Source organism: Rattus norvegicus, chromosome 8, assembly GCF_036323735.1.
Source record: "Rattus norvegicus strain BN/NHsdMcwi chromosome 8, GRCr8, whole genome shotgun sequence".
Classification (NCBI taxonomy): domain Eukaryota; kingdom Metazoa; phylum Chordata; class Mammalia; order Rodentia; family Muridae; genus Rattus; species Rattus norvegicus.
The window spans coordinates 57011437-57035198 of NC_086026.1; the positions used below are offsets into that span (position 1 = coordinate 57011437).

At 44.1% G+C, this 23762-nt stretch overlaps 1 protein-coding gene across 6 annotated transcripts in view; it reads left to right on the plus strand.

Annotated features, from left to right (window-relative positions):
- The window catches only part of Cadm1 (cell adhesion molecule 1), a 330891-nt gene that overhangs the window by 267063 nt on the left and 40066 nt on the right, over window positions 1-23762 (plus strand). For all 6 annotated transcript variants that reach the window (XM_006242946.5, XM_006242944.5, NM_001012201.2 and 3 more), the window contains exons 3-6: window positions 1122-1274; window positions 8682-8819; window positions 10626-10784; window positions 21459-21558. In XM_006242946.5, the coding sequence (XP_006243008.1) occupies window positions 1122-1274; window positions 8682-8819; window positions 10626-10784; window positions 21459-21558 (550 nt within the window). The remainder of the gene's footprint in view (window positions 1-1121; window positions 1275-8681; window positions 8820-10625; window positions 10785-21458; window positions 21559-23762) is intronic.

The window sequence follows — 23762 nt, forward strand, 5'->3', positions numbered from 1 at the left end:
AATGCAGTTTAACAAAAGCCAGCTTTGAAACCGAATTGTGCGTGACACCAAAGGCTCATATGGTCGCCATGGCTTGCCAAGAACCCTCACTGAAGCAAGTATCCATCATGCCTGTTTGGGCTACTTGGCCTCCTCTCTCCTCCTAGTATTTTGGGCCATTCTATGGGAAAGGTTAATAAATAAGGAACATTTAAAGGGACTAAAAGAAGGGCCCATGAAATGTCTGAGGCTAAAGGTGCCTATCCCAAGCCTGACCTCCTGAGTTCCATTCCCAAAACCCACATGGTGGCAGCAGAGTCGTGCTCCACAGGTGGTCCCGGAGTTCCTGTGCATGTGGGACTAATAGCCTTTGCTAAGTGAAGACGACCTCTCATAGCAAATATGAGGCCCATGTACAGTACTTTGTGGTGGTTCTAGTCTCCTTTTTGGGGTCTGATCAGTTCTCCACTATGAGGTGGACTTACCTAGAAATCTATACAGCCAGCTGCAGCCTCTAAAGATTCAATTCATGTCCCTTAAATTCAGGTGTGGCCAAGTTAAATGGTCTTCTAAAACATGTTTAAAATTGATATTTCACATTTTGCTCGGAAATTACTTTTCATAATTTGGAGCGTATTGTTTTTTATTGTTTCATTGCTGAAGTCATTGGTTTTGTTCCTTTGGTTTTGGCTTTGCATTTTCCTTCTCCAAGTACCTTGGTTTCTGACCCTCTGCTAACCACCTGACATGTTGTCCTCCCAGCCTGCTCCTTCCTTCCCATTTCATTTTGCCTGTCTCTGACGGTAAACTATAAACAGTTTAAGAGTAAGTGTTGAAGAGGCACAGTGCCTGGAGTGGCCCCAAGTAGGGTGTTGGTGGTGTGTGCGTGTGTGTGTGCGTGTGTGTGTGTGTGTGTGTGTGTGTGTGTGTGTTTAAGTTTCCTTAGAATAGGTCACCAGGGTTGTTTGTCTGCGCACAGCTACTGCAGAAGCCCAAAATAGTGCCATACAGATATAGAAAGACAGAAATTGTTTCCATTCTGTGGCTGTCTTTCTAGCATCTGACTTTTTCCCTTGCCTAGTTAAGGAAAATAGATTGTCGGTCATCTTTTGCACAATCACTGACTGTGTTTTGTTTCACAGCTTTGAAGGACAGCAGGTTTCAGCTGCTGAATTTTTCTAGCAGTGAACTCAAAGTGTCACTGACAAATGTCTCAATTTCGGATGAAGGGAGGTACTTCTGCCAGCTCTACACGGACCCTCCGCAGGAGAGTTATACCACCATCACAGTCCTGGGTAAGAAATGGTCGCAGTGCTAGAGCTAGGGGGATGGCTCAGGCTGCCAAGTGGCTTCCAGTAGCAAGGAAAGGGTTAAGAGTGGGTCTCACTGCTTGCGACTTGTTTTAGGGAGAGTCACCGCCCATCTTGCTGATTTTTAAAAATAGCCTATTTTACCAAATGCTCTCAGGAATAGCAGTCGGCCGTCTTTATAGATTCCACCTGCTCTTGGGTTTCAGCCCTCAAGCTTCAGAAGCAAAGATCAAGAGAGTTAGAGCCCTCAAAAGAGTCACTCACCACATGAAATGGCGTCAGTTCTAACTACCCCAAGCTTTTCCCTTCTGTGCACGAGAGGGGAAGAAGATGAGCTCCCAAAACTACAGCCAGGGCCGAGCTCAGCTGTCTTGTGATGGTTTCCATCTCACTGGCATCCTCATTCCAATGTGGTCAATCTTATTTCCTTTGGCTCTTTATTCTGATGCCCTATTTATTGCTGATACCCCAGACCATGCTACAGAACAGAAAGTCGCACCCAGGAACACATTCCTTGCCACCAGATGCAGGTGTCAACATGAGGCGGCTGAGGCTGAATTAGCAGGGAACAGCAGGGAACCGTTGGCAGACTGGGAGCTCAGTGCCCCTGGCTCGACCATTGTCATTTGTGGTCCCCAGATTGTGCTTTTCTCTGAAATCCCAGTGGCCAGCATGATAGGTTTGTGTTTTGATACGGTCAGCAGGTATTTCTCTGCTGGAGGGCCTGAGTCTGTCACAGTCTACACAGACATACACTCCAGTTCGTAATAGCAGCTGATCTCAGGCTTTTGGAACTGAATTTTCAAGGACATAACACTGTAGAGTGAAGCCCGATCTCTGATTTACACCTTCAGGACGATGATGAATCAAAGTCTACTTGAGGCGGCAGGCTATAACTTTTTGGTGTAATGGTGTGAAGATCAAAGAAGAAAGATGTGCATAAGGGACACTTTGACGGGGTGTGTGCACCCATGTATTTATGAACATGCATATTGAGCTGCCCTCATTACTTCATTTAAACACAGCTATAAAGGAGAAAAGAGTTTTAATTCATTAAGCCAAAGTGTGTGCCCAAAGCCTGCATATATTCTTGATAATAAAAGCAATTATGCTTCTAGGAAGTCAGACCTAATGTCTAACCACATAGTTCCTAGCATGGTCTGTGTACAAGGGTCTGTAGCTTTCATGTGTACGTCACTTCCTCACTTGATCTGCATGAGAAGCTCGGCTGGGAAGAGTGTTTTGGTATTGTGCAGATGACCTGAACTTAGCAGGAGGTTTTCTACCTCTGCTTGTCTACACGTATGTGAATACACCTTTGTGAATACAAGTGTGTACAATGACCATCCTAATTTGAGCTGCCGTCACTTGCAGCATCTCCACAAGAGTGGTGGCAGGGAAAGAGACTGTACCCATGACACTTTGAATTTTCAGAATGATTTTTGCTACATGGGCTTTTAGGTTTCAATATTTTAATTTCATACAAATTCTGCCAAGGTTACAAAGCCCATAATAAGAATTAAGACTCTGAGGACCTGGGGAGATAGTTCAGTTGGTGAAAGGACCTGATTTCAGTCCCTAGAATCTAGACATGATAGCGTGCTTTTATAATTCACACATTAAATAGGCAGGGGGTTGGTCCCCTGGGGCTGGCCAGCCGCCCAAATCTATCTGGAGATCCTGAGCCAGTGAGAGACTTGCCTGAGTCAACAAGGTAGATGGTACCAGAGGAAGAATGTCTGAGGTCTAGACTCCACAGATAGATACACATGTGCACAGATATGTGTTGGAAATGGACATGGGAGCGCATGCTCACATGCGCGCGCGCACACACACACGCGCACACACACGCACACACACACACGCGCACACACACGCACAGCAGCTCCATCTTTCAGGACTTTTCTGAGCTTCACATTTAATTTTCAGGAGCAAAACTTTGAACCATTGTCAAGACTGTGCTACCTGTCAGTTGTCAGTGTCCTAGTCACTGTGCTGGACCAGTCCAACTGTGCACAGCTACCAGCACATAGGCTTCTGCGTGGCGCCGTGCCTGTAATCCATTTGGAGGTCTCATTATTCTAGAATAAGTTCCTGCTTGTGTTTTATGAAGCGTTAACTTAAGTGTACTTGAAAGGAAGACTCGTCAGTGTTCTCTTCGCAGGTCTTACGCATTCATTAAATATTCTCCCCTGAAGTTACTCTAGGATTCCTTCACAGAGTCAAATTGTTGTCATCCGTGGGAGAGGCTTTCGTATTCTGAAATCTGCCAGTTTCCACTGATGCACATTCAAGCCTCCCTCCTAAGGTTTAGAGTTTCAGATATTATTATGAATGGAGAATGATGGATTAGCATCTCTGTTGCTATCTGTGGTGCTCTGAGTAGGATTCCATATGTACTTACACAGCTGTCAAACTCCTCCATAGGTTGAGGATGCGCATTTTAGTGCATCTGACTGTTAGCTGTTTACCACATTCTGCAAAGACTTTAGCATAATTATAAGATACAGAAATGACAGTTAATGTTTTCTATGCTGTTGCATTGTGTTTAGATCTCATCCACGTGTAAACCAAAAGCCCTCCTGTGATGGTTTCTATGTGCCTTGTGCGCTATTCACTCAGTCCTTCCACTTGTGACAAGTTCCTGTCCTTATCCACGAACACAATATCCGACTCTTTATATTCTGTTCTAAGAGGAGAGGAACAAGAGAGAGAAGACACGGTGCCGAGATGAATGCACTTGCTATAATAATGGCTAATATTACTACGGCCTCATCCTCCTACGATTAGTGCTCACTCTTAAGACTCCGGGAACGGGAGAACCTAATTATTTTAGAGGGTCTTCGAGTGAGATTTCACATACTGATCAGCTTTAAGACTCCTCTTTTGTGGTAATTAATGTGACTCATCTCGATATCGCTGTTTTTTTTTTCCAATGTTGTAGGCGTAGTGTCTATTATTAGCACTCTTATAGGTTTGAGGTTTGCTAACAGGAACCTTGACATTCGGGGCTGTTTTCTGGTGCTTCCCCATGTGTGATTTCATTCAGGTTTTCTTCTTCATGCTTCCTCTCAGACAGGTCTGTGCCTGTTTCCACTGATGGCTGCAGGCAGCTCTTACTAGCTGTATCTGTTTAGTGGATCATGTATGTGGTCTCTAGCTAGCAACAGTTTGAATTCTTTTTTCTAGAATGGATTTCACACTTTTTTGTACTAGAATAGACATTATGAAATCAGGATGGAGTTAAGGAGAAAAGTGGGATAGGATTAATAGGCAAAACATTTTTTCATCTCCAACCTTCTGTTTTCAGAAAGGCATATTGTCCAATCCTCCATTGCTCTTTAAAGGTCCAAGAAATGTAGACTTCTGTGAGTGTATCTAGTTCAAACTAAATAAGAATTTCTACAGAGGGGTAAAAGTCCAAGAGAAATGTCTTTTTTTAGCACCAAAAAATGCAAATTTCAAACCTTATATTTGTAACTGGAAAACCCCACCTCACTTGCCTCTTTCTCTGATCTCAACCAAGAGGAGAAACACTGCTCACAACCCTGAGGAAACTACTTATGGGCTTGGGGAATCACTGAGCTACTTCTCCAAATGATGAACTCAACATGCAAGCCCATTGCATTTCTACACAGGGTTTGGTTTTTGCTTTTGGAGTTTCCAAACCTTGGCTTGGGGTAAAGATGCACAGGAGGGTAACCTTGGGAACCAGATCAACCCTATCACTCTGAAGGTCACGGGGACAAACCATGTACCATTTACAACAGAGGTGAAAGTCGCATAGCTAAGACCAGCGGTGGAAAAAGTCAGAGATGAGCCGTAACCACCTCTCAAGCTTTCAGCCCCCAAACGAAAGTGAAAAGGTGCTAGCCATGTTTTCCTGCCATGTCCACTTGTCTATTTTTATTTCCTTCCTTTGATCCTGAGCTCCTCCATTCCTCTTCCCTCCCATCTTCTCTCCCACCCAGTGCCTCCCTCCATCTGCCTCTATTTTATTTTATTCCCCCTTCTAAGTGAGAGTCAAGCATCCTTGCTTGGGCCTTCCTTGTTTAACTCCTTCACGTCTGTGGAGTGTAGCATGGATATCTAATATTTTATGGCTAATATCCACTTATAAGTGAGTACATACCATGTATGTCCTTTGGGGACTAGGTTACCTCACTCAGGATGATATTCTCAAGATGCATCCATTTGCCTGCATCCATTGTGTAGATGTATCAATTTTCTTTATCTATGCTTCAGGTAAGGGATATCTAGGTCGTTTCTAGTTTCTGCTATGAGCAGAGCAGAGCAAGTGTCTTTGAGGGATGGTAGAGCGTCTTTTGGGTATAATTCCGTCTTACACAGTGAGAATGGATCGAAAGCCAAAGTGATAGCACATGCTGGTGAGGATGAGGAACAAGGGAACACTCCTCCATTGCTGGTACGAGTGCAAACTTGGACAACCACTTTGGAAATCAATTTGGTGGTTTCTCAGAAAACTGGGAATAGTTCTATATACCCAAAAGATGAAAAAATATATATATATTTCTGAGCATATACCCAAAAGATGTTCCACCATCGCACAAAGACACTTGCTCAACTATTTCCTTACTTTGAATCAGCAGACATTTTTGGTGATGTGGGAGGAGCAGACACCATCTTTAGGACCAAATGGAGGCAGTAAAAGTTTTCCCCCAAGAGCTGCCATTGGAGATTGTTACAGTTTGAAAGTGAATTATCTGTTAAGGCGTTGGTTGTTCTGGACTTTTTTACCAGCTGCCATGCTTTGAGAAAGTGGTTAATCCTGAGGTCACCCACCTAATCAATGAATTCATCTTGGGATTGATCTGTAATACGATAGCATCTGTGAGAGGGGCCTCCCTGAGAGAAATACGCCATGGGACACTTGTCCTTGGAGCTACACCTTCCTTCCCCGGCCCTTCGTGGTCCATTCTGTTTGCTTCCTTTCTGCCATGACCTGAGCAGCCTCATCCTCCACCCGGCTTCATCACCGTGTGGTTCTGTGCACCTTTGGGCCCGAAACAGAGCCCAGTGACCAAGGAGTTCTGAAACCATGTTCTGAGAGAAACAATCCTGCCCTTAAGAAAAGTAGGAAAGAAATGAGCGAGCAGGGGAGGCTGAGGCCTGGCGGAGGAGTTTGGATGTGTCATCACACCTACCATCAAAAACAAGAGAACAAGGACAAGATGCCCAGAACACAACACAGCACACAGACAGCATGCACACCAAGTGCCCCTGAGACTAATACCTGAGTGAAGTCTCAGCCCACCTTGGTTCTGCTCCCATTAAGAAAGTGCCTGCATTCTGAGTGCCCATCACCATGTTTCTCATGAAGTAGAAGAAATACTCCATTCAGAGAATTCCAGCATTGTCAGTGCTGCTTTAGCCATTTGTCCTCTCTTGTGTCCTTAGTGCTATACTCCAACAATGACATTAGGGATTATTGTTCTCATCAGGAAGTGTCCAGTGTACCAACTTCAAGGACCATTTCATGGCTTTTGTTATTTCCCCCGGGACCCTCCCACAAGGCTGAACCCCGGTTTGTTTGTGAGGACACTGTGGCCTTTGACCACCCGGTCTCCCCGTACCTCTCTGGTGCTGTCACTTTCCAGGATCTTTGTTCCTTTAGGCTTAGTCAGTGGCTTTCAGGAACATCTGATCCAACAGGAGCACATCTCCTTCCACTGTTGCTCCCACCCTGCACCCAGAGTGCAGTGTCTGCTTCTCCCGAGCACCTATCGTACGTACTGTCGGTGGCAGTCCGTAAAGGACACAGTCAGCCAAATCATCCCCATTTCTTTGTCACTTGCTTTTTGGGTCTCTAAAAGTTATATCAGATGTACCTGTCTAAACTGGACGCTACACTGTCTCCTGCTTAGATTTTAAACTGTAAGCCAGGGTAGTTCTTTGACCAGTTTAAGTACTCATTTGGGTCAGACCACATTAGCAAGCCACCTGATGGAGCAAACATGTTTTTTTTTTCCCTCGTGCAAAGGGAACAGAGAGCAGAGTGTGTGCACAAGCAGCTGCCCCCTCCCTGCTGCCATAGTGTGCCTTCTTGCTGAGAAACATATGCAACAAATCAGTTTGTTTTTCCCCCTTTCATCAGCCCCTATAAGACTTTTCAATCACTCTAATTCAGTATGAAAGTCTTCCTGTGGACAGAATTTTCACATTGGACTGGAACAGTTGGAAATCCCAAATAACATGTTTTAATCCCATAATTTATTGAAGCAGTATCAGAGATGTATTATTCAACTTGATGGTCAGGATGACATGTTTATACATATTTAATTTCTTGTTTCTCTTCTGAGTTGAGAAACGTATTAATCATAAGTTTCAGCCCTGTCTTTGCTTATTCATGGTGACCAGGGCTCAGATTCTTAGACTCAGACTATTGAATTCCGTATTCTTACTGATTTTTATTTCAGGAGGCTCAGTCTTGAGGTAGGACCACACATTGTATGAAGTTTCACCTTCAACTCAGTTTCATATTTAAAAAAAAATAGAAAATAGCCCCAGTCACCCTCATCACTACTGTCACACACAGACCCTTGATTGCCAGTCAGTGTGTTGGCCCTCAAGCCTTTCGTTTCAGTTATTTTACCACAGAGATATTTGATATGCTTATAGTAAAGTGTTTTAATTCTGATATCTGAGTGTCTTTCAAGCACTTGGGAATCTCTTTCTCCTTTGGTTTCTATGGTCTGAGCATTGGAGTTGGAGTAGGGTAAATGTCTGCACAGACCTGGCGTTCCCTGTATTACTGAGCCTTCCTTTCAGTGGCGCTCTGCCCATTGGGGGACAGGAGTGTGTCCGACTTCTTTCAGTCCTTCCGGTTCAGTGGAGCCGGCTCTGAGACACACTTTTGCCATTGGTGTCTGTGGTGAGTGGTTCTTCTAAGGGACCCCAAGCTTTTCAACTTTGTTAGTAGACTTCGAAGTCTTTCCTCTGAAGAGTGAATCCCAAGGATTGGGTTCAAGGAGAATTATTGCTTTCAGGGGCTTCCAGGTAAGGACATTAATTTCAATAGTGTTCACTCCTCTTGATTTTATACCTGTTTCCTTATCCATTTTCTAATAACTAATGCCTGGATTGCTAATCCTCAGTTAGTGATAAGTCAGGAATTGGATGGTCAATGGTCACTAACTAGGAGACATTTAGGAAAGACATTCTGAGTTAACTGATTATGCCTGATCCACCTCGCATGATGTTGTCTACCCAGTTCTTCCCCTCCTCTGGCAGTTTGTCATCTGGAAGTGATCCCATCAGCAGTGTCCCTCCTCTGCCTCTTTATTGGTAACAATAGTGTGATTCCCTAAGGAAGAGGAGACTCTGTCCATAAGCGGACCCTGTGCTTATAAAGTGTTTGTGTTTAATTTGTAGTCCCTCCACGTAACTTGATGATCGATATCCAGAAAGACACGGCAGTTGAAGGGGAGGAGATTGAAGTCAACTGCACGGCCATGGCCAGCAAGCCGGCTACGACCATCAGGTGGTTCAAAGGGAACAAGGAACTCAAAGGTATGATGAAGATCGCCCAGGCGTGTAGCAGTTAGCTGGCACTAGACTCTAGAAGGGGGCCTTTGTGGAAATTACAAACAGTTGCCACTGAACCAAAATTACCCATTCAGATACGGCTTCTAATCAATTAGCAAAAACATCTGAGGCCAGAACAGGATGGCTTCCATTGCTTTTGCTCATATCCAGCCCTCTGTGGTTTGAGAACTAACTGTGAACACTTCAGACCAGGAAGAGCTTGTTGTCAGGGATATCCCCAAGTCTGAGACTGTCTCTGTCTGTGCCTCAAATTTCACTGCTTTTATCCTGTTTTGTGGTGACTTGATGGCACGGAACCCCACATTTTCATGCTGTGTGTTCTTTTAAAGTTCCAGATCATTCGGTCTAACGTGCATCACACTGTCTGTCAGCTGTGGGTCTGTGCCCTCCTGCAAGATTGGTTGAATTGCAGACTAAGAGCTTAATGTTAATTATGAATTTACAGAGATGACTTTGCTGGTGAACATGTGATTCTGGTGCCCAGTCTGCCATCCTATTGTGCAAAGTCTCTGCCTTTGGAGTGACCCTACAGGCAGCTTTCTGGCCCTGCCTCTATTTGGGCATTCTCTATTGCTTACACTGTCTCTCTCAGCTGGCAACCTTTGGCTCTATTTCTTTTCTAGGTTGCCCTGAAGTAATGCCCAAACAAAGAACTCTGGAACTTGCCTCTAGTTAACAGATATATTTAGTCGTGTGCCTCAGTCTCCTCTAAAAAAGGAAATGATAATTGTTATTGTGTTGTTATGAAGATGAAATGAGTGAATATTTGCAAAGCATTGAGGAAGTGTCTGAAGCAGAACAAGTGCTATATGTGTGCTCGTTAAATAAATAAGCAGCGGCTAGGAAGAAATTGGCCCTTTTAAAAGGGTGACGTGGAAGTCTATATCCAGAAAAGGAGACCAGCCAATCTCCAAAAGCTCGTTCTGTTTTAAATTCCAACTCCCTAGGTATGGTTTTAGAAGGAAGGAGTTTCTCATTTCCCCTCTGTTTCTCTGTCTCAGTGAGCTGAGGCATTAAATGTGGACTGGTACGGACAAAACATTCAAAGAAAGTTAATGTTGTGCCGTGCTTCAGGGAGTGCTGGGCTCAGGAAGGGACCGCCAAGGCCCATTCACTCCCTCCGGAAGCCTTCTTCCTCCTTTCCTGGGTGTTCTTGGACTTGTCTTGCATCTGGCCGAAAGCCCTATATATTTCTTTGCTCTAGCCCACTGCCACTTCATTTCTTGGGGTCTTCCAGAAGTCTCAGAGTTTAAACATTTCAATTACAATTTCAATTATATAAATCCATTTAGTTGCTTTCCCTCTTAATTGTGGGTGATGGGGGTAAGCAAATGGGCCTTGTTTTTGTCTCCACTGCTGACTGAATTACTTCACGGATTTGGACCTCATCCTGGGTTTTTGGTGGCTGACAGCCTGGTAGATATTTGAAGTTCTGGTGTTTGTGGGGGTGAAAAGCTTTCACCCTTCCTCCTCCTAATGCCACAAGCAGCCAAGCGTCAAGATGGTTGAACTTGCAACTGACTTGGCAGGAAGTTCCAAGATCGAAGGAATATACATTTGAATTAAAATAATGTATATTGCTTAGATTTGGAATGTATCTGAACTACTGTTAAAAGGTTGAAAAGAAAGAAACTAAGGGAAATAACCATTTTATGAGGTCTCCAGTCCCAGGTTGCTCTGCCCTATGACCTTGCCATCATGTTACCTAAAATAACACTGTTTGGGGTGGGGAGAAAAGAAAAGAATCTTGATCTATTTTGTCTCCCACAGGCAAATCAGAGGTGGAAGAGTGGTCGGACATGTACACTGTGACCAGTCAGCTGATGCTGAAGGTGCACAAGGAGGATGATGGAGTCCCAGTGATCTGCCAGGTGGAGCACCCTGCGGTCACTGGAAACCTGCAGACCCAGCGGTATCTAGAAGTGCAGTGTGAGTAACCAAGCATCTTGTTTTGAGGCCAGTGCTTGGAAGCTCCTTGGCAGTCATTCATTGGAAGTCTATGCATTTTGTATGGTGTAGATGGGTTTTCCCCCTGTTGTCTTGGTAGAAAAGTAATCGAAAGATCATTCTGCTGAAATGCTACTGTGTCACCAAGTGCCAATTTGAATGTAAAGATACCGCATCTAACTCAAACATAAAGCTAAAATAGTGCCAGTCTGCTTTAATGGGACTTAAAATCAGCTTCTTTAGTGTCGCCTGTCAGATTCCCAGGCCAACTAAGTCTTGGGTGATTTCCCCTTCCGTCTCTAGTCTATCATAAACAGGTTGTTTACATTTTATCCGCATTTCATGCCAACATTTTCTTCTAAAGTGCGTGTTTAGCTTTAGTTAGAACAGAGTTGAAAGTTAAACTTCATCCATTATCCTGCACGGTAGTGAAACTGTCCCTAACCATCCTGTAAACTAAAGAAGAGGGTTTCCTTGTCTTCTCTGGTATCCTGCTTCCGATACAGAGGATGGAGCAATCTTCTTCCTGTCTGAAGTCATGCTCTATCCAAGTTTGTGACCAAGTGGCCATCTTCTCTCACTTTTCATCAGTAGATTTCTTCTGTAGTCTGGCCTTCGGAAGTTCCAAGATACAGTGGAATATGTGTAGTGGACACTGTTGTGAGGGTTTGGGTGGGTGAGCATTGATTAGAGATCTGATGGGGAAAGGCATTGCCAACTGTGGAAATTCTTACGTTGGTTCTTTAGGGCTGCCATAACGTTTGGCCCTACATGCCTGTCCCCAACCCACAGAAATCCATCCACATTTCTAAATACCAAAGGAGCAAAGCTAAGGACTTATTTGACCCACCTTTCTTCTGAAGACCTTAGAGAGGGTCCTTTTTGCTTCTTATAGGGCAGCTGCTGTGGGAGTTCCCCCAAGGGACTAAGGCAGTGCTTTTCACCTTCCTACTGCAGTGATCCTTCATGTTCCTCACGTTGTGGTGACCCACAAGCCATAAAATTATTTTTTGCTACTTTATAACTGTAATTTTTGCTCTGTTATGAGTTGTAATATAAATATCTATTTTCTAATGGTCTTAGGTGATGTTTCATAGCCCACTCCCATCACTCAGGAGGCCTCCTCGTGTGTCATATAGAGACACACTGTTATCCCCAGATGATCTAGAGTTTTTTCATCTTGAGATCTTTACGATTGCACACGCAAAGATTCTTTTTCCAAATTAGGCCATATTCGTGGGTTCTCAGGGCTTGAATTTGCCTTTGGAAGCCATTTTCAGCTGATCCCCTTTTTTATTGTGTATTTAAATTGTCCAAGTAGAACAAGATGGAGGGAAAGTTATAAACTTGCTTATAAGAGACCATCTTGTCCCAACCTCTTCTTGCCCTGCGAGCATGGCTCAATTTACATTAGAGAGCGCAGGTTTTTCTTGTTAATTCATTTCCTCTACTTCATTATATAGCTTCATTATGAGCATCATGCTTATAATTTTCATATCACTAAAACTATTGTGGTGTAATGTCCCTATAATGGGAAAACAGAAACGATCAGATATTATCTAAATTGGCAGATACTAGATTTCTTGTGACTTTGTTAATATGTAATTCATTTAAGCAAACTTAATATCCATTAATGTTCCTTGTAGGGGCCCATTAGCTTTAATAATACATTAGCTCCTTTGTGAGTCCTGAGTGGATATCCACCCTGTTTCCACCCCTAAACCCTTTAAGTAGTTTCCCGGAGTATCTTTTAAATGGCGTATAGCCCCTCCCACCTACAAAATTACATTCACTGCCAAATGTAGGATCCTTCAAGCAGTATACCTCCTACCCCTGGAAGACGTGGTAATGGTTCCTAGCTTGTTTTCATCTTCTGTAGACTCAAGAGGGATTTGTCCTTCCAAGAAAATGAATACAGCTTTGTATCTGAATCCATTTGGCTCCAATCTAACAAAATACTGTGGGCTCCTCCCTTCAGGCGAGTCACTGCAACACCTTCAACAAATGAGTCTGCAGCTACTGGTCGTTACACCACAACAGCCTCTTGTAGCTGACTCTGTTCTTCCCTCAACTTTAATTATATAAGCGTTTCATTTTTGATGCTTTTGATGGATGGATGGATAGATAGATAGATAGATAGATAGATAGATAGATAGATAGATAGATAGAGATAGACAGACAGACAGATGGGTGAAAACCATCTTGTATGAAGGTAGGTTATAGATTTCAGCACTTTATATAGAATTCAGAAAGGGAATTGGGGGATCTGATTTGTAATCTTAATTAAGGCTCTGGAACTTAAGAAAGTCACCTGGCCCTTCTGTCTGTGAATATCGTTCCATTCCCAGAGCTGTGCTGACCCTTGTGAAGTCAGCCAGAAAGTCTCCATTTCCAGCCAACCTGAGTCTTCTTGAAGAGCGGTACCTCTTCCCTCTCAGAAGCCTCCTGTCCCCAAGGCCGAAGCTCAGGTGCAGTCGGCCCCACGTTAGCCATGGTGGGAGCTCCCAGTCCCAGGCCCTCACAGCAGTTCTTTCTCTGCAGACGAGCGTCACTGTCTAAAGGAAGAGATCAGATTCTTGGTCTGTGTGCACACTGAATTACTAGAGATGCCCATGAGGGATAACATTATGCCTCTCCACTCCCCCTTTTAAGTTGACTCTCATCCCTGAAGTTACCACCTTTATGGGGTCTCTAACCCCTACAACCTCATTTGATATCAGTATACTGGGGGATGTGAACTAAATCAGTCACCACATTCTGCTTGCAGTATAAGGAGTTCATCTACACAATAGAGTTTTGCTGATTTCCTCAATCGTTGATACGCCCTATTTTCCTTAGTCCACTCTATTGTTTTAACCTAACCATGATCTCTATGTTGAAAGCTACACAGGTATGGGTTTTATTCATTATGTGTTTTAATCTAAAAAATTTAAATATACCATTGTTCTTTTTAATGTCTTCTCCTTTGTACACTAAGAAGATTTCTTCAAAATATCATCAGGGATCAACATATAGTTTCCAGGAAATAGTGAGCTTCTTCACAGCCCTCACATCCTATCCTGAGTCAGAAGGCCTGGAAGGCACTTTGGTCTGCGTACCATTTAGTAGCCTCAGTTGTCTTCATCCTGGCCAGTTTAGACAATGAAGAGTTTATGGGATGAGCTCTCTGCTTGCATCTAAGATAAACAAATGTCAACCAGGACATGAGCAGGGCTATGCTTGGTGGTAGAATTCCATACAAGTTAGGTTGTTTTACAAATGATGTTCAGAGGGAAATGAAATTTTCTTCACTGTGCTGTCAACTATCCGCTTGGAGGGAGACAGAGGAGGAGTGGTAAAGAGAAAGGGAGGAGTGTACTCCTCCCCATAAGAGGGAGTCTCCATGTTGCATAGTAGACAAGGTTTGAGCTGTAACTGGGCAATGCTTTTTTTTGTCTTGTGGATTCAAGTCCTAATTAATTGAACCAGTATTTGTAGTGTTTGTTTGTTAGCACCTCTATTTGTGGTACAAAGAGAAATTGTTGTGCCCAATTATGTGAAAAATCAGCCAGATGTGTATGCTGTCATACTTTTAATAACCCTTAAATTTTGGTGAGTACAGATATTAATTGTGTAGTATGCATTGAAGTGATTAACATCAATGTAATTTATCATCTGGAGATTTCTGAACATAAATAAATGAGTTGTTTTGTTCAGCAAGGTGTTGACCCCTCCAGAATCAGTGAATTAAAGTCCCCCCTCCTCTTTTTTATTATAAATATGAAAGGCACCACAATCAGCCAAGTGTTCAGTTATTTGATTTTCTGGGGCATTAGCCGCTCTTGTTTGTGACATTCCCCTGTTGGGTGCTCGTTTGCAAGCTCATTAATAAGGTTTTCTCATAGGAACATTGCTGGGAATGAAGAACATACAGTAGGGCTCTTAGTTTGTTCGCTTTCATTCTGAGGCCCAGCAAGGGTACAGCAGCATGCAGCTAAATGTTTAAAACAGAAAATAATTATGTTAGCAAGGTAGACTTCAGAGCTCTGCTCTCTTAGAAGCTACGCAGAGAACGCTTGTGCCTTTTGAATATGCTGAGCTGTGTGACCCCCAAAGTCCTTCTGTGCCTTTTTTTTTCTTCCCCATCTTGCAAACGCCTTAAAGGTGTTTTGCCCAGATTTACACCATGGTTGATTAGAGCAGAGTGTGATGCAGTTGTAGCGTGGTCAGTACAGCTTCAGATCTGAGGGAATGCGCTCCTGTCAGGTAACAGCCTGTCTAAACGAGACCAGTTCACTGTCTGCGTGCTAAAAGAGAACTGTCTAAATAGCATCAAGGTGGCAACACGTAGCGACATAACCTGGGGACTCAAAGGGAAGCTGTGACCCCCAGGATGGAATTCTGATGCCTTGCTGAAGGAAGGAAAGCATTGCTCTGGACGGACGCAGGGAGCGTGAGCTGGAAGTACTGTGTGCCCTCCATCTTCCCTACCACAGGCCTGCTCTTCAAAATGTTTTGCAAGACATCCTTATTTTCTTCAGGCTTTACCCATTTATAAAAAGAGGGAAACAAATGAAGAGCTGAGTCAAGAAGGGAAAAATGAAACAAAGCTTCCAGAAACTGGTATTGGAGCATCTCCCCTGCCCAGATTACCACCTGACAGCTAATCGCCTGCGTGGGCATGGTTCTCAAAATGAGTTTTATTGACTGGAAGTAGCCAGGTATTTTATAAATCCATATCCCCATCCATCCAAGGTCTAGACAAGGGTAGGTGGTTCTCCCCCCTCCCTGCCACCCCCTACCTCCCATTCCCTCAACTAGAAGAAAATTGGGCATTGGAGAGATGATCAAAATTTGTTCTTTATCTGTGACAAAATGAATGTTTCTGTGATATTGATAGTGCCCTGTGGTGATGGAGGGTGAAAAACCTGGAAATTGGGAAATCTCTCCTGTTTGGACTGGAGGATAAAGCTTCACAGAGCAGCTGCTAGGCTCCTCCCCACTCTCCCAGGTTAATTCTGTTCCCAGGTTGTATTCTTAAAGTGAAAACAGCTGTGTTGTCAGATTGGGCCTGTTGCTGTCTAGTCTCTAGGTACTGTGTCCAGCAGGCTCCAGTGTATGTATCAGTGAGCTGGGTTTCAGAGAGATGATTTCACTGATTATTATTCCTCATGAGAAACAATCAAGGCAGAGAGGCCCCCAACTGAAGCCCAGTTTGTAACCTAGCATTCTTCGTTACAAGTCCAGACCAGGGACAGCTTGGAGTCCTGGAAATTTCCTGTAGACTGTGGGTAATATAGCGCACAGGACCGTAGCAGGTAGGGTTGGGCAAATTGAGAATGATCCGTGAGGAAAGGGCCTTTGCCTTCTGTAGCTTTGCCCCACAGACAGCCCAGTGCTGCCGTCACTGAGTTGATAAAAGATGGCTCTGATTTGGTGTACAGATCCAGTTCTCACATAGTGAAGCTAGACTCCTAATGTACACTCTGCCTAATGGTTTTTAGCTCACCGTATGATTCTGATTCTGTGGAAAGTTAAATGATGGGGACACTGACCTCTAAAATTTAAAAGGAAGAGTCAAGCAAAAATTCTTGATGGTATCCCTGGAGATGCCAGAAATGCCAGGTCATAGTGTCATAAAATGTAGGTTCAACAGTCAAATTACCTGGGCTGATCCTCAAATTTGGGGAGCTGACTTGACCTTCAAAACAGACAGACAAAGCCACAGGTTTACCATATTTTGAGGACTAAGATAGACTTGTGTATTTGTTGCAATTAGTTTCCTCTGTGGTAGACCTAGCCCAGAAGCCATGACCTAATGCTTCCTGGAGCATCATTGTTCAGTAATGCTTTATTATGATCCTGAAGATTTCTTCAAAGCTATGGAGAAGCATTCTGTGAATATGGACCCTACTGTCAACAGAACTATGTTTCTCCAGGGCATGGAATACAACTTGATCCTGTTGTACTGAGCAGGAATTTTAACATCCACTAAATACCTGGTGTGTCCTTCACGGGGAATGTCTAAGCAGGGTTGTTTCATGCCCATCTTAATCTCTTATGACAGCCTATCCCTCTTCAAGAAGTATAATTGGTTCTTTCTATCTGTCCTTTCTTTTCTTTCCTTTGTTTGTTCGTTTGTTTGTTTTGAGGCAGATGTCTCATTCAGTTACCCAGGCTTTCCCAGAACTCACTCTGACACCCAGGCTGGCCTCTAATTCGTGGAAATCCTCCTGCCTCAGCCTCCCAGCTGTTGGGGTTACAGGTATGGAGTATAATTTTAAGTGCTGCAAACCATACCAGACACATACTTTCTACCTTGCGAGTAAACAACCAGATGGGAAAATTAGTCACTAATGTCTCAGGACAGGAGAAAAACAAGCACTTTGCAATCTGCCCTTGCTCCCTTCTCTGGGAGCTCTGCGAACCTGTTCCCAGCCACGTGTGTGTATGTAGTCTCCTTGGGTGCCCTACATTGCCCTCTCCTCATTACAAAGCTGTCTTCCCCCGGCAGTTTAGACAACCGAATTGTAGGGCCTGATTTTTGCTTTGCGCTCAAACAACTTCTAATACGAACCAAATCTCAGGTTAATCTTTGCATTGTTGTTCTACTCCAAACCGCAGTAATCCTCCGTGATTGACAGACTCCTCAGTCACCACTTCCTCCAAGCTCCAGTGCACTGGGGCTGACCCAGACCCTCTCCTAGCCAGACTGGAGGCAGCTATACTGGTACTGCCCTGGGGGATGGGGGCTGGAAATGTGAGCCTTTGATCCACCCGCATCACACCCCACACCCGGTGTGCTTCTGAACATTCGATGAAGATCAGGCATGGAACTTGGAGATTTGCACTCAAGCCTTGTAGTTAGAGGTAGAGATTTTCATGTAGAGTTCTTGGGCCTGTTGTAGTAGCCATGTCAAAGAACATTTGATGTCAGCATGCCCTGATTTAGAACTTCTAGGAAAAAGAGGGAAAGATGCAGGTGCCCCTGGGATAATAGATCTCCTGCCGAGGTATCAGGACACCCCCCGCCCCCGCCTCAGTTCTTCTGCTCTCTGCCACATGGGAAAGATGGCATCCTAGTCAAAGTGGGTGAGGCTCACAGACCTGATATGCTAAGGTCGGGCTTCTGAGAGGAGCCTGTGCGTCTTCATTTGCATAGGAAATTGACATACAGGTTACAGAATCTCGAGTTTCATCTTCTAAGGAGATCACAGAACGTAGTGCAAGGTCAGACTGACATGAAATCAATTGTAATCTGCCAGCAAGCCATTCAGGCCTCTTTAAGAGTTTCCTTTTCTATTTCCCCCTTTATAGACAGAGAAAAAGTACATTTAAAGAATGCCTCATCAAATCACAGAATGTCTTCCGAAAATTATTTTTTTAATTGGTTGCTACTATAGTGTGCCCTACGACCTCCTGGTATTTAACCCTCTGTGCAACTTTGACTAATGAACAAATTTTGTCAGCTGTGGCAATCTTGCTAAGTGTATTAGAGCGGGTTTAAAAGAAATTACAGTGTATTATGGAAACCTCAGATCTTTCCACCTAACTGATTGGCTGCTGCTGATGCCAGCGCTACAAGGGTAATGCGCCTTCAGTGCACAGGCCTAACTACTCTCCTTATTTTCATATAGCAGCTCCATTTGATAATGGCATTAAGCCATTCTGAGCGATACGTCGCTGGACAGTTTTCACTCTTGGACAGAAAGTGTCATCTGGCTTTTAGCCTTATGCCTGATGACACCAACTGAGGCATAAAATGATCCCCCAGAAAATGTGCTAGGCTTTTCCTCATTACTTAAAGACAAACCGTGGAGTCAGGTTCTGTTTCAGAGAAGATTTGGTAAGTTATAACGTTTGATTTATGAATATAATTAAAATATAAATGACGAGCTCTGGCTCTTCAGTCGACCATCTGGATGGTTTGACATTTTGACATCCTCCTGTTGTAACCAGGGCCTTTTCTGGGAGCACTTCATGCCCCTGAGGCGTCACTAGAATCCCTAAGTTTCTGTCCCACCTGTTAAAGATCCTTAAGTTTCTCAGTTAGGGCACAGGAAGGGGAAGAGCTTTGCCTTTAAGTTTCCTGTCCCCTCAGGGACAGATCTTAGTGCTCAGGCCTTCTGTTTGGTTTATAGGATATGAAGATAGCTCAACTGTCTATGGCCACATACTACTGAATGTGCCGAGGGTGAGGGACTTTTTCTGTATAAGACAAGCAATATGGATGTACACGTTCTCTGCCAATCATTAAGGTAACTGTGGCAGCCGTGTCCACACATAACATGGGACCTGGACCATAATTAGAGAAAAAGAATCAGTTACCAAAACTGAAGGTGTAGCTTTTGTATCTTAAAATACAGACTTTAGGTATGGCAATCCCTTCACTTATTCCTGATTGGCATGTGATTGACAACTGGTATTCATGGGTTTTTTTTAATATTTAATGAAAAAAAAACTCACTGGTGCCAAAGAGGCAGGGTGGATTAGAACTTTTCCTGTTCCCTTATTACTGATGGAAGTTGAGCATCGGAAGACCTGAGTGTATCCTCTCCAAATCCACTCTTCCGATTTGCTTGGAAATCACACACAGGAGAGAAACCATAGAAATTTGGCCTGCAGACCACCAAGCAGAGACCAGCAACTTCAGACCAGAGAGAAGGAGCAGCGAGCACACAGAGGCGTGCTTTGGCAAGCACAGGTAGCAAGTGCAATTCAGCTGCTGGTCTCTTCTCCTCCACAAACAGGCTGCAGTCCTCAGTACATGAAAATTAACCTATAAACAAATAGTAAGTTGCTGCCTAGATTTGGGGCTCTCCATGTATGTCAGAAGTCCCCTCAGCCAGAGTTCTTGGACTCTCTTTGGTTTCTGAGTGTGACTTATTAGACAGGTCTTTTGTTATCTGTGTGTCATAACCTCACATTTGTTTCTTCTTCTCCTTTTAAAACATGGATTTCATCAAATAGCTATGTGCCAGGCAGAAGAACTTGTATCACTAAAAATAACAGTCATGCAGTACACTTCAGGGTTCTGTCTAGTCTGAGATACGATCTAAATATGGGTGTCCGGGAGCCCTTGCTTCAGCCCAGGAGCCAGTGCTAGCTCAAGGTCACCGTTTATTCTATGCAAAAGTTTCCTCCTTTCTCTGATAACATTTATCAGGATCCTCACCATTTTGCTTTGCCAGTAAGTCCAAGAGAAGGACTGTGTCACATGCGGTGGCCATCTGGAGCTTTTGTTTTTCTTTATGTCCTCTGACAAGTGATACTGTTCCTCAGAAAGCAGCACAAGTTCCAGTGGGCAGTGCACACTGGTGGGTGTTCAAACTCTTAAAAGGACCATAATATCTTGGGTGACACAGCAGAAGGCATGTGGTGGGATCAAGACTAAAATTTCATCTGGCGACAGCTGTCCTAAGTGAGCTGTCCCACTGATGACTTCCTGTGCAGCGGCAGAGCCCGGCCGGCCGAATTTCTCTCTCCTCTCTCCTGTTCCATAGGAGGAAGACTGATGAGCTCACCACTACTTGTAAAAGGCCAAGGGGCTGCTGTTTAGGTGGTGTGACTGTGTGGGAAAGCAAAACTGTGGTAATTGTTTTGACCTCTCAGCCATCCGATGTCCTGCCCTCTCACACTTGGTACTCCTGGGTCCCTTTCCAAAAATACACATTTACAGAGCCACAGAATTAAACGAGAAGCATAGGAAAATACAGGATTCCACTCAGGTTCTGTTTATAAATGTCTTTGTGTATCTATCCATGTTGATTCTAAGTACGTCGTCTTCCCTCCCTGTTCCCTGAGCCCTTCCACCATTCATTTCTGATCCCCACGCATCCCTTCACCAGCAGTCACAGCTTTAAACCACCGAGGGAAATAAAAATAACTCGTGTTGCTTTCTAGAATGCACAATTGCATGTAAAAGATATGCTTAGCTTTAATTGTGGACCGCCATTGGGAAATGCACTCCCCCACTCTATCCCATGGTGCTGTCCGGTATTGTGTTATCTCTGAGACCTTCAACTAGCTACATTGTTCTATGGGTACCCAAGTTGTCACCATGAAAACTCTTGCTTGTCCCCCTGCAGTTGCATGGTTCCTCAGATAATGGGCTCTGGATGGATGTCAGTTCCCTTTGCTCGGTGTTTACGCCAGGGTGGCTTTATTTGGGACCACCCATCTCTCCTGGATCTTTCCTTCATAAAACTGTTTGAGTGGAATTCAGGAAACAGTTTGATAGAAAGAGCATTGAAGAGACAACTTATTAATATGCAGTGTCAAAACACATTGTCACATGGTAATATGTGATATATGATAAAACGTATCAATTTTGAGCACCACAAAAATCGACAGCTTCACCTCAGCATGAAGGCAAATGAATTTCCCTTAGCTTGACTGAGCTTAGAGATAAACTTCAATGTAACAAAATGTATTTCACAGGAATTGTTTGATGTGCCACAGTTGGCTTATGAATCTCTTATCTAGTCAAGGTTCACTCCTTAGAGTTATTAGTCAATTTAATGTGAACAAATGCCAGGATTACTAACTAATTAGAAGGATGGCGCTGAAGGCACGTGGATGAGGACAGAGCTGGCGGTATGGGGTTCGTGACAGGATGCGGGTCTGATCTTCCTGATGCTGTCGTTTACTAACACCGTGCTTTGTGTCATCACACAGATAAACCGCAAGTGCAGATCCAGATGACTTATCCTCTGCAAGGCCTAACCCGGGAAGGGGATGCATTCGAGTTAACGTGTGAAGCCACCGGGAAGCCCCAGTAAGTGCTGAAGGCCAAGGTTGGCAGAGGGTCGTGAACAGTAAATGTCACAACATGAAGACGTGCATTCCCAACTCATTCGCCTGTCACCTGTCTCCTGCTGTCAAAAGGATGGGTGGCTTTTCAGAAAATGAAGAATATCCAATGGCAGGGGAATAAATATCTATGATTCTTAATGACTGAGATTAGGAGGGAATGTCTTAAATTCTAATCTAAAATTCTAGTGAATTATGTTTTTTTTTTCATTAACAGGCTGGTCAGAGCTATTTTCTCTTACATAAAATTTCATCATGCTAGGCCTGCAAAGATGGGTCAGCAGTTAAGAGTCCTTACTGCTCGTGTGGAAAATTTAAGTTTGCTCCCCAACACCCAAACAACAGGCTTATCCCTCCAGCCTGCTTCTGGCCCCCACAGATACCCACATATGTATGCATACACACAAAAAAAATGTCTAAAATGTTAATATAGCCTCAATGCAACAGGATGTCTGCTAACAGCAGTGTTCTTGCTACAGCTGGAAGGTCAAGTTTTCCAGACTCTGAAGTGCAGAGTTTAGGGCCAGATGTAGACAACAGAATTTGCTTCCAAGTAAAGCAGGGAACTCACTGAGAGATGTGGGGATGCTCCTTGGGGAGAAGGTGGCTGTTCTGCTTAGGACAGGAGCCTGTCAGTCTTTTTTTTTTTTTTTTTTTTTTGGTTCTTTTTTTCGGAGCTGGGGACGAACCCAAGGCCTTGCACTTCCTAGGTAAGCACTCTACCACTGAGCTAAATCCCCAGCCCCCTGAGCCTGTCAGTCTTGTGCTGCTGAGGAGTGTGGTGGAGATGCTCTGCTCACCCCACACAATAATCCAGCATGCGTCAGAAGAACAGGGTGGACCACCACTAATGTGGCCAAGAACCCCTGAGGCTGTGCTACTGCAAATTCCTCACAGTCTTCTTAAACACGAGGAGAGCCTTTCATGTTTCTAGTAAAACAAATTGTCTTTAACTGTTTTTAGTGGGGGTGGAATCCCAATTCACAGACTCATGAAGTGGAAGACAGGTCAAGTTGAGATTAAGGTCACTCAAACTTTTAGTGGTACCTAACTGGAAAAACAGCACTGAGCTCCCTCTGCTGTCCCTGTGGTATGATTTCTCCCCACCCCACCCCCCACAGTTCAGGTAAGCAGCATCTTCGTGATTTTCATATAAAGACCTTAGAGCATCTCAACAGAGCTTCCCTCCCAATCCTCAGAACCCAGACGGTGATGGCTACAGAGCCCGAAGTGCACTGTGTTAGAGGGCAGCCTGGCTATGGCCAATCCCTTTGCCTGCTCCCACTCTCCTTTATCCATGAGCTAGAGCCATCCCTCTGCCGGAGGAGGGAGAGCTGTAAAGATAACCTTTGGAGGAAGGTGGACCTGGTTCTGGTTTCCTTCTTCTCTGGTGCTGGTGGCTTATTTGATCCCAGCTTTGACAGAGCTGTCTTTTTCTCTTTTAAGCCCTTCAAAAAGATTCAGATCACTATTTTTATAAATTGATTTATGCCCTAATTAGAAGCTTCCCTTGTTCCCAAAAATCCCATGGATGGAGGGGAACCCTTCTCAGGGCCTCTGACTGTTTACAGCAACTGTGTTCAACAACATAAGTCACATTTATGCTGTTTGGCTTGCCAACCTATATTTTGTGTCTGTAATTTTTTCTCCTGAAGAAGGTACTATGTTCGTTTGCCTGTGCCACAGGGACAGTAAATTACATGTTTCCTTCAGGACATTTTTGCCAGAGAGGGTATTTGTTCGTTCCTCTCAAATTGGAAAGGGCATGTGGCTGTGCGAGCAAGCAGGCATTACTCTGCAGCTACCCCTCGTTGCATATTACCTATTTATTTTCTCAAGAAATTGTATACAATAAAAATGGTAATTTAACTTGCCATTAAATGTCGTGAATATTCTCAGTGCTTACCCCCACTGATTGTTTCAGCTGTCAAGCAGCAGGACGTGAGGCCTGATTGCCAGGCAGCCCCATTTTCCACTGCCTACAAGGAGGACATGTGCAGTACTGACTTGAGCGATTCACCACATTCTGATGACAAACCCATATGCAATGAAAGAGAATTGTAACTTCACATCTCATTTGAGCAGTGCAGTGCTGCTCAACAGGCCTCACTTGTGTGAGTTTGTCATTCACGCCTGGATCTCTGCCTGTGTCACTGCTCCTAGAGGTAG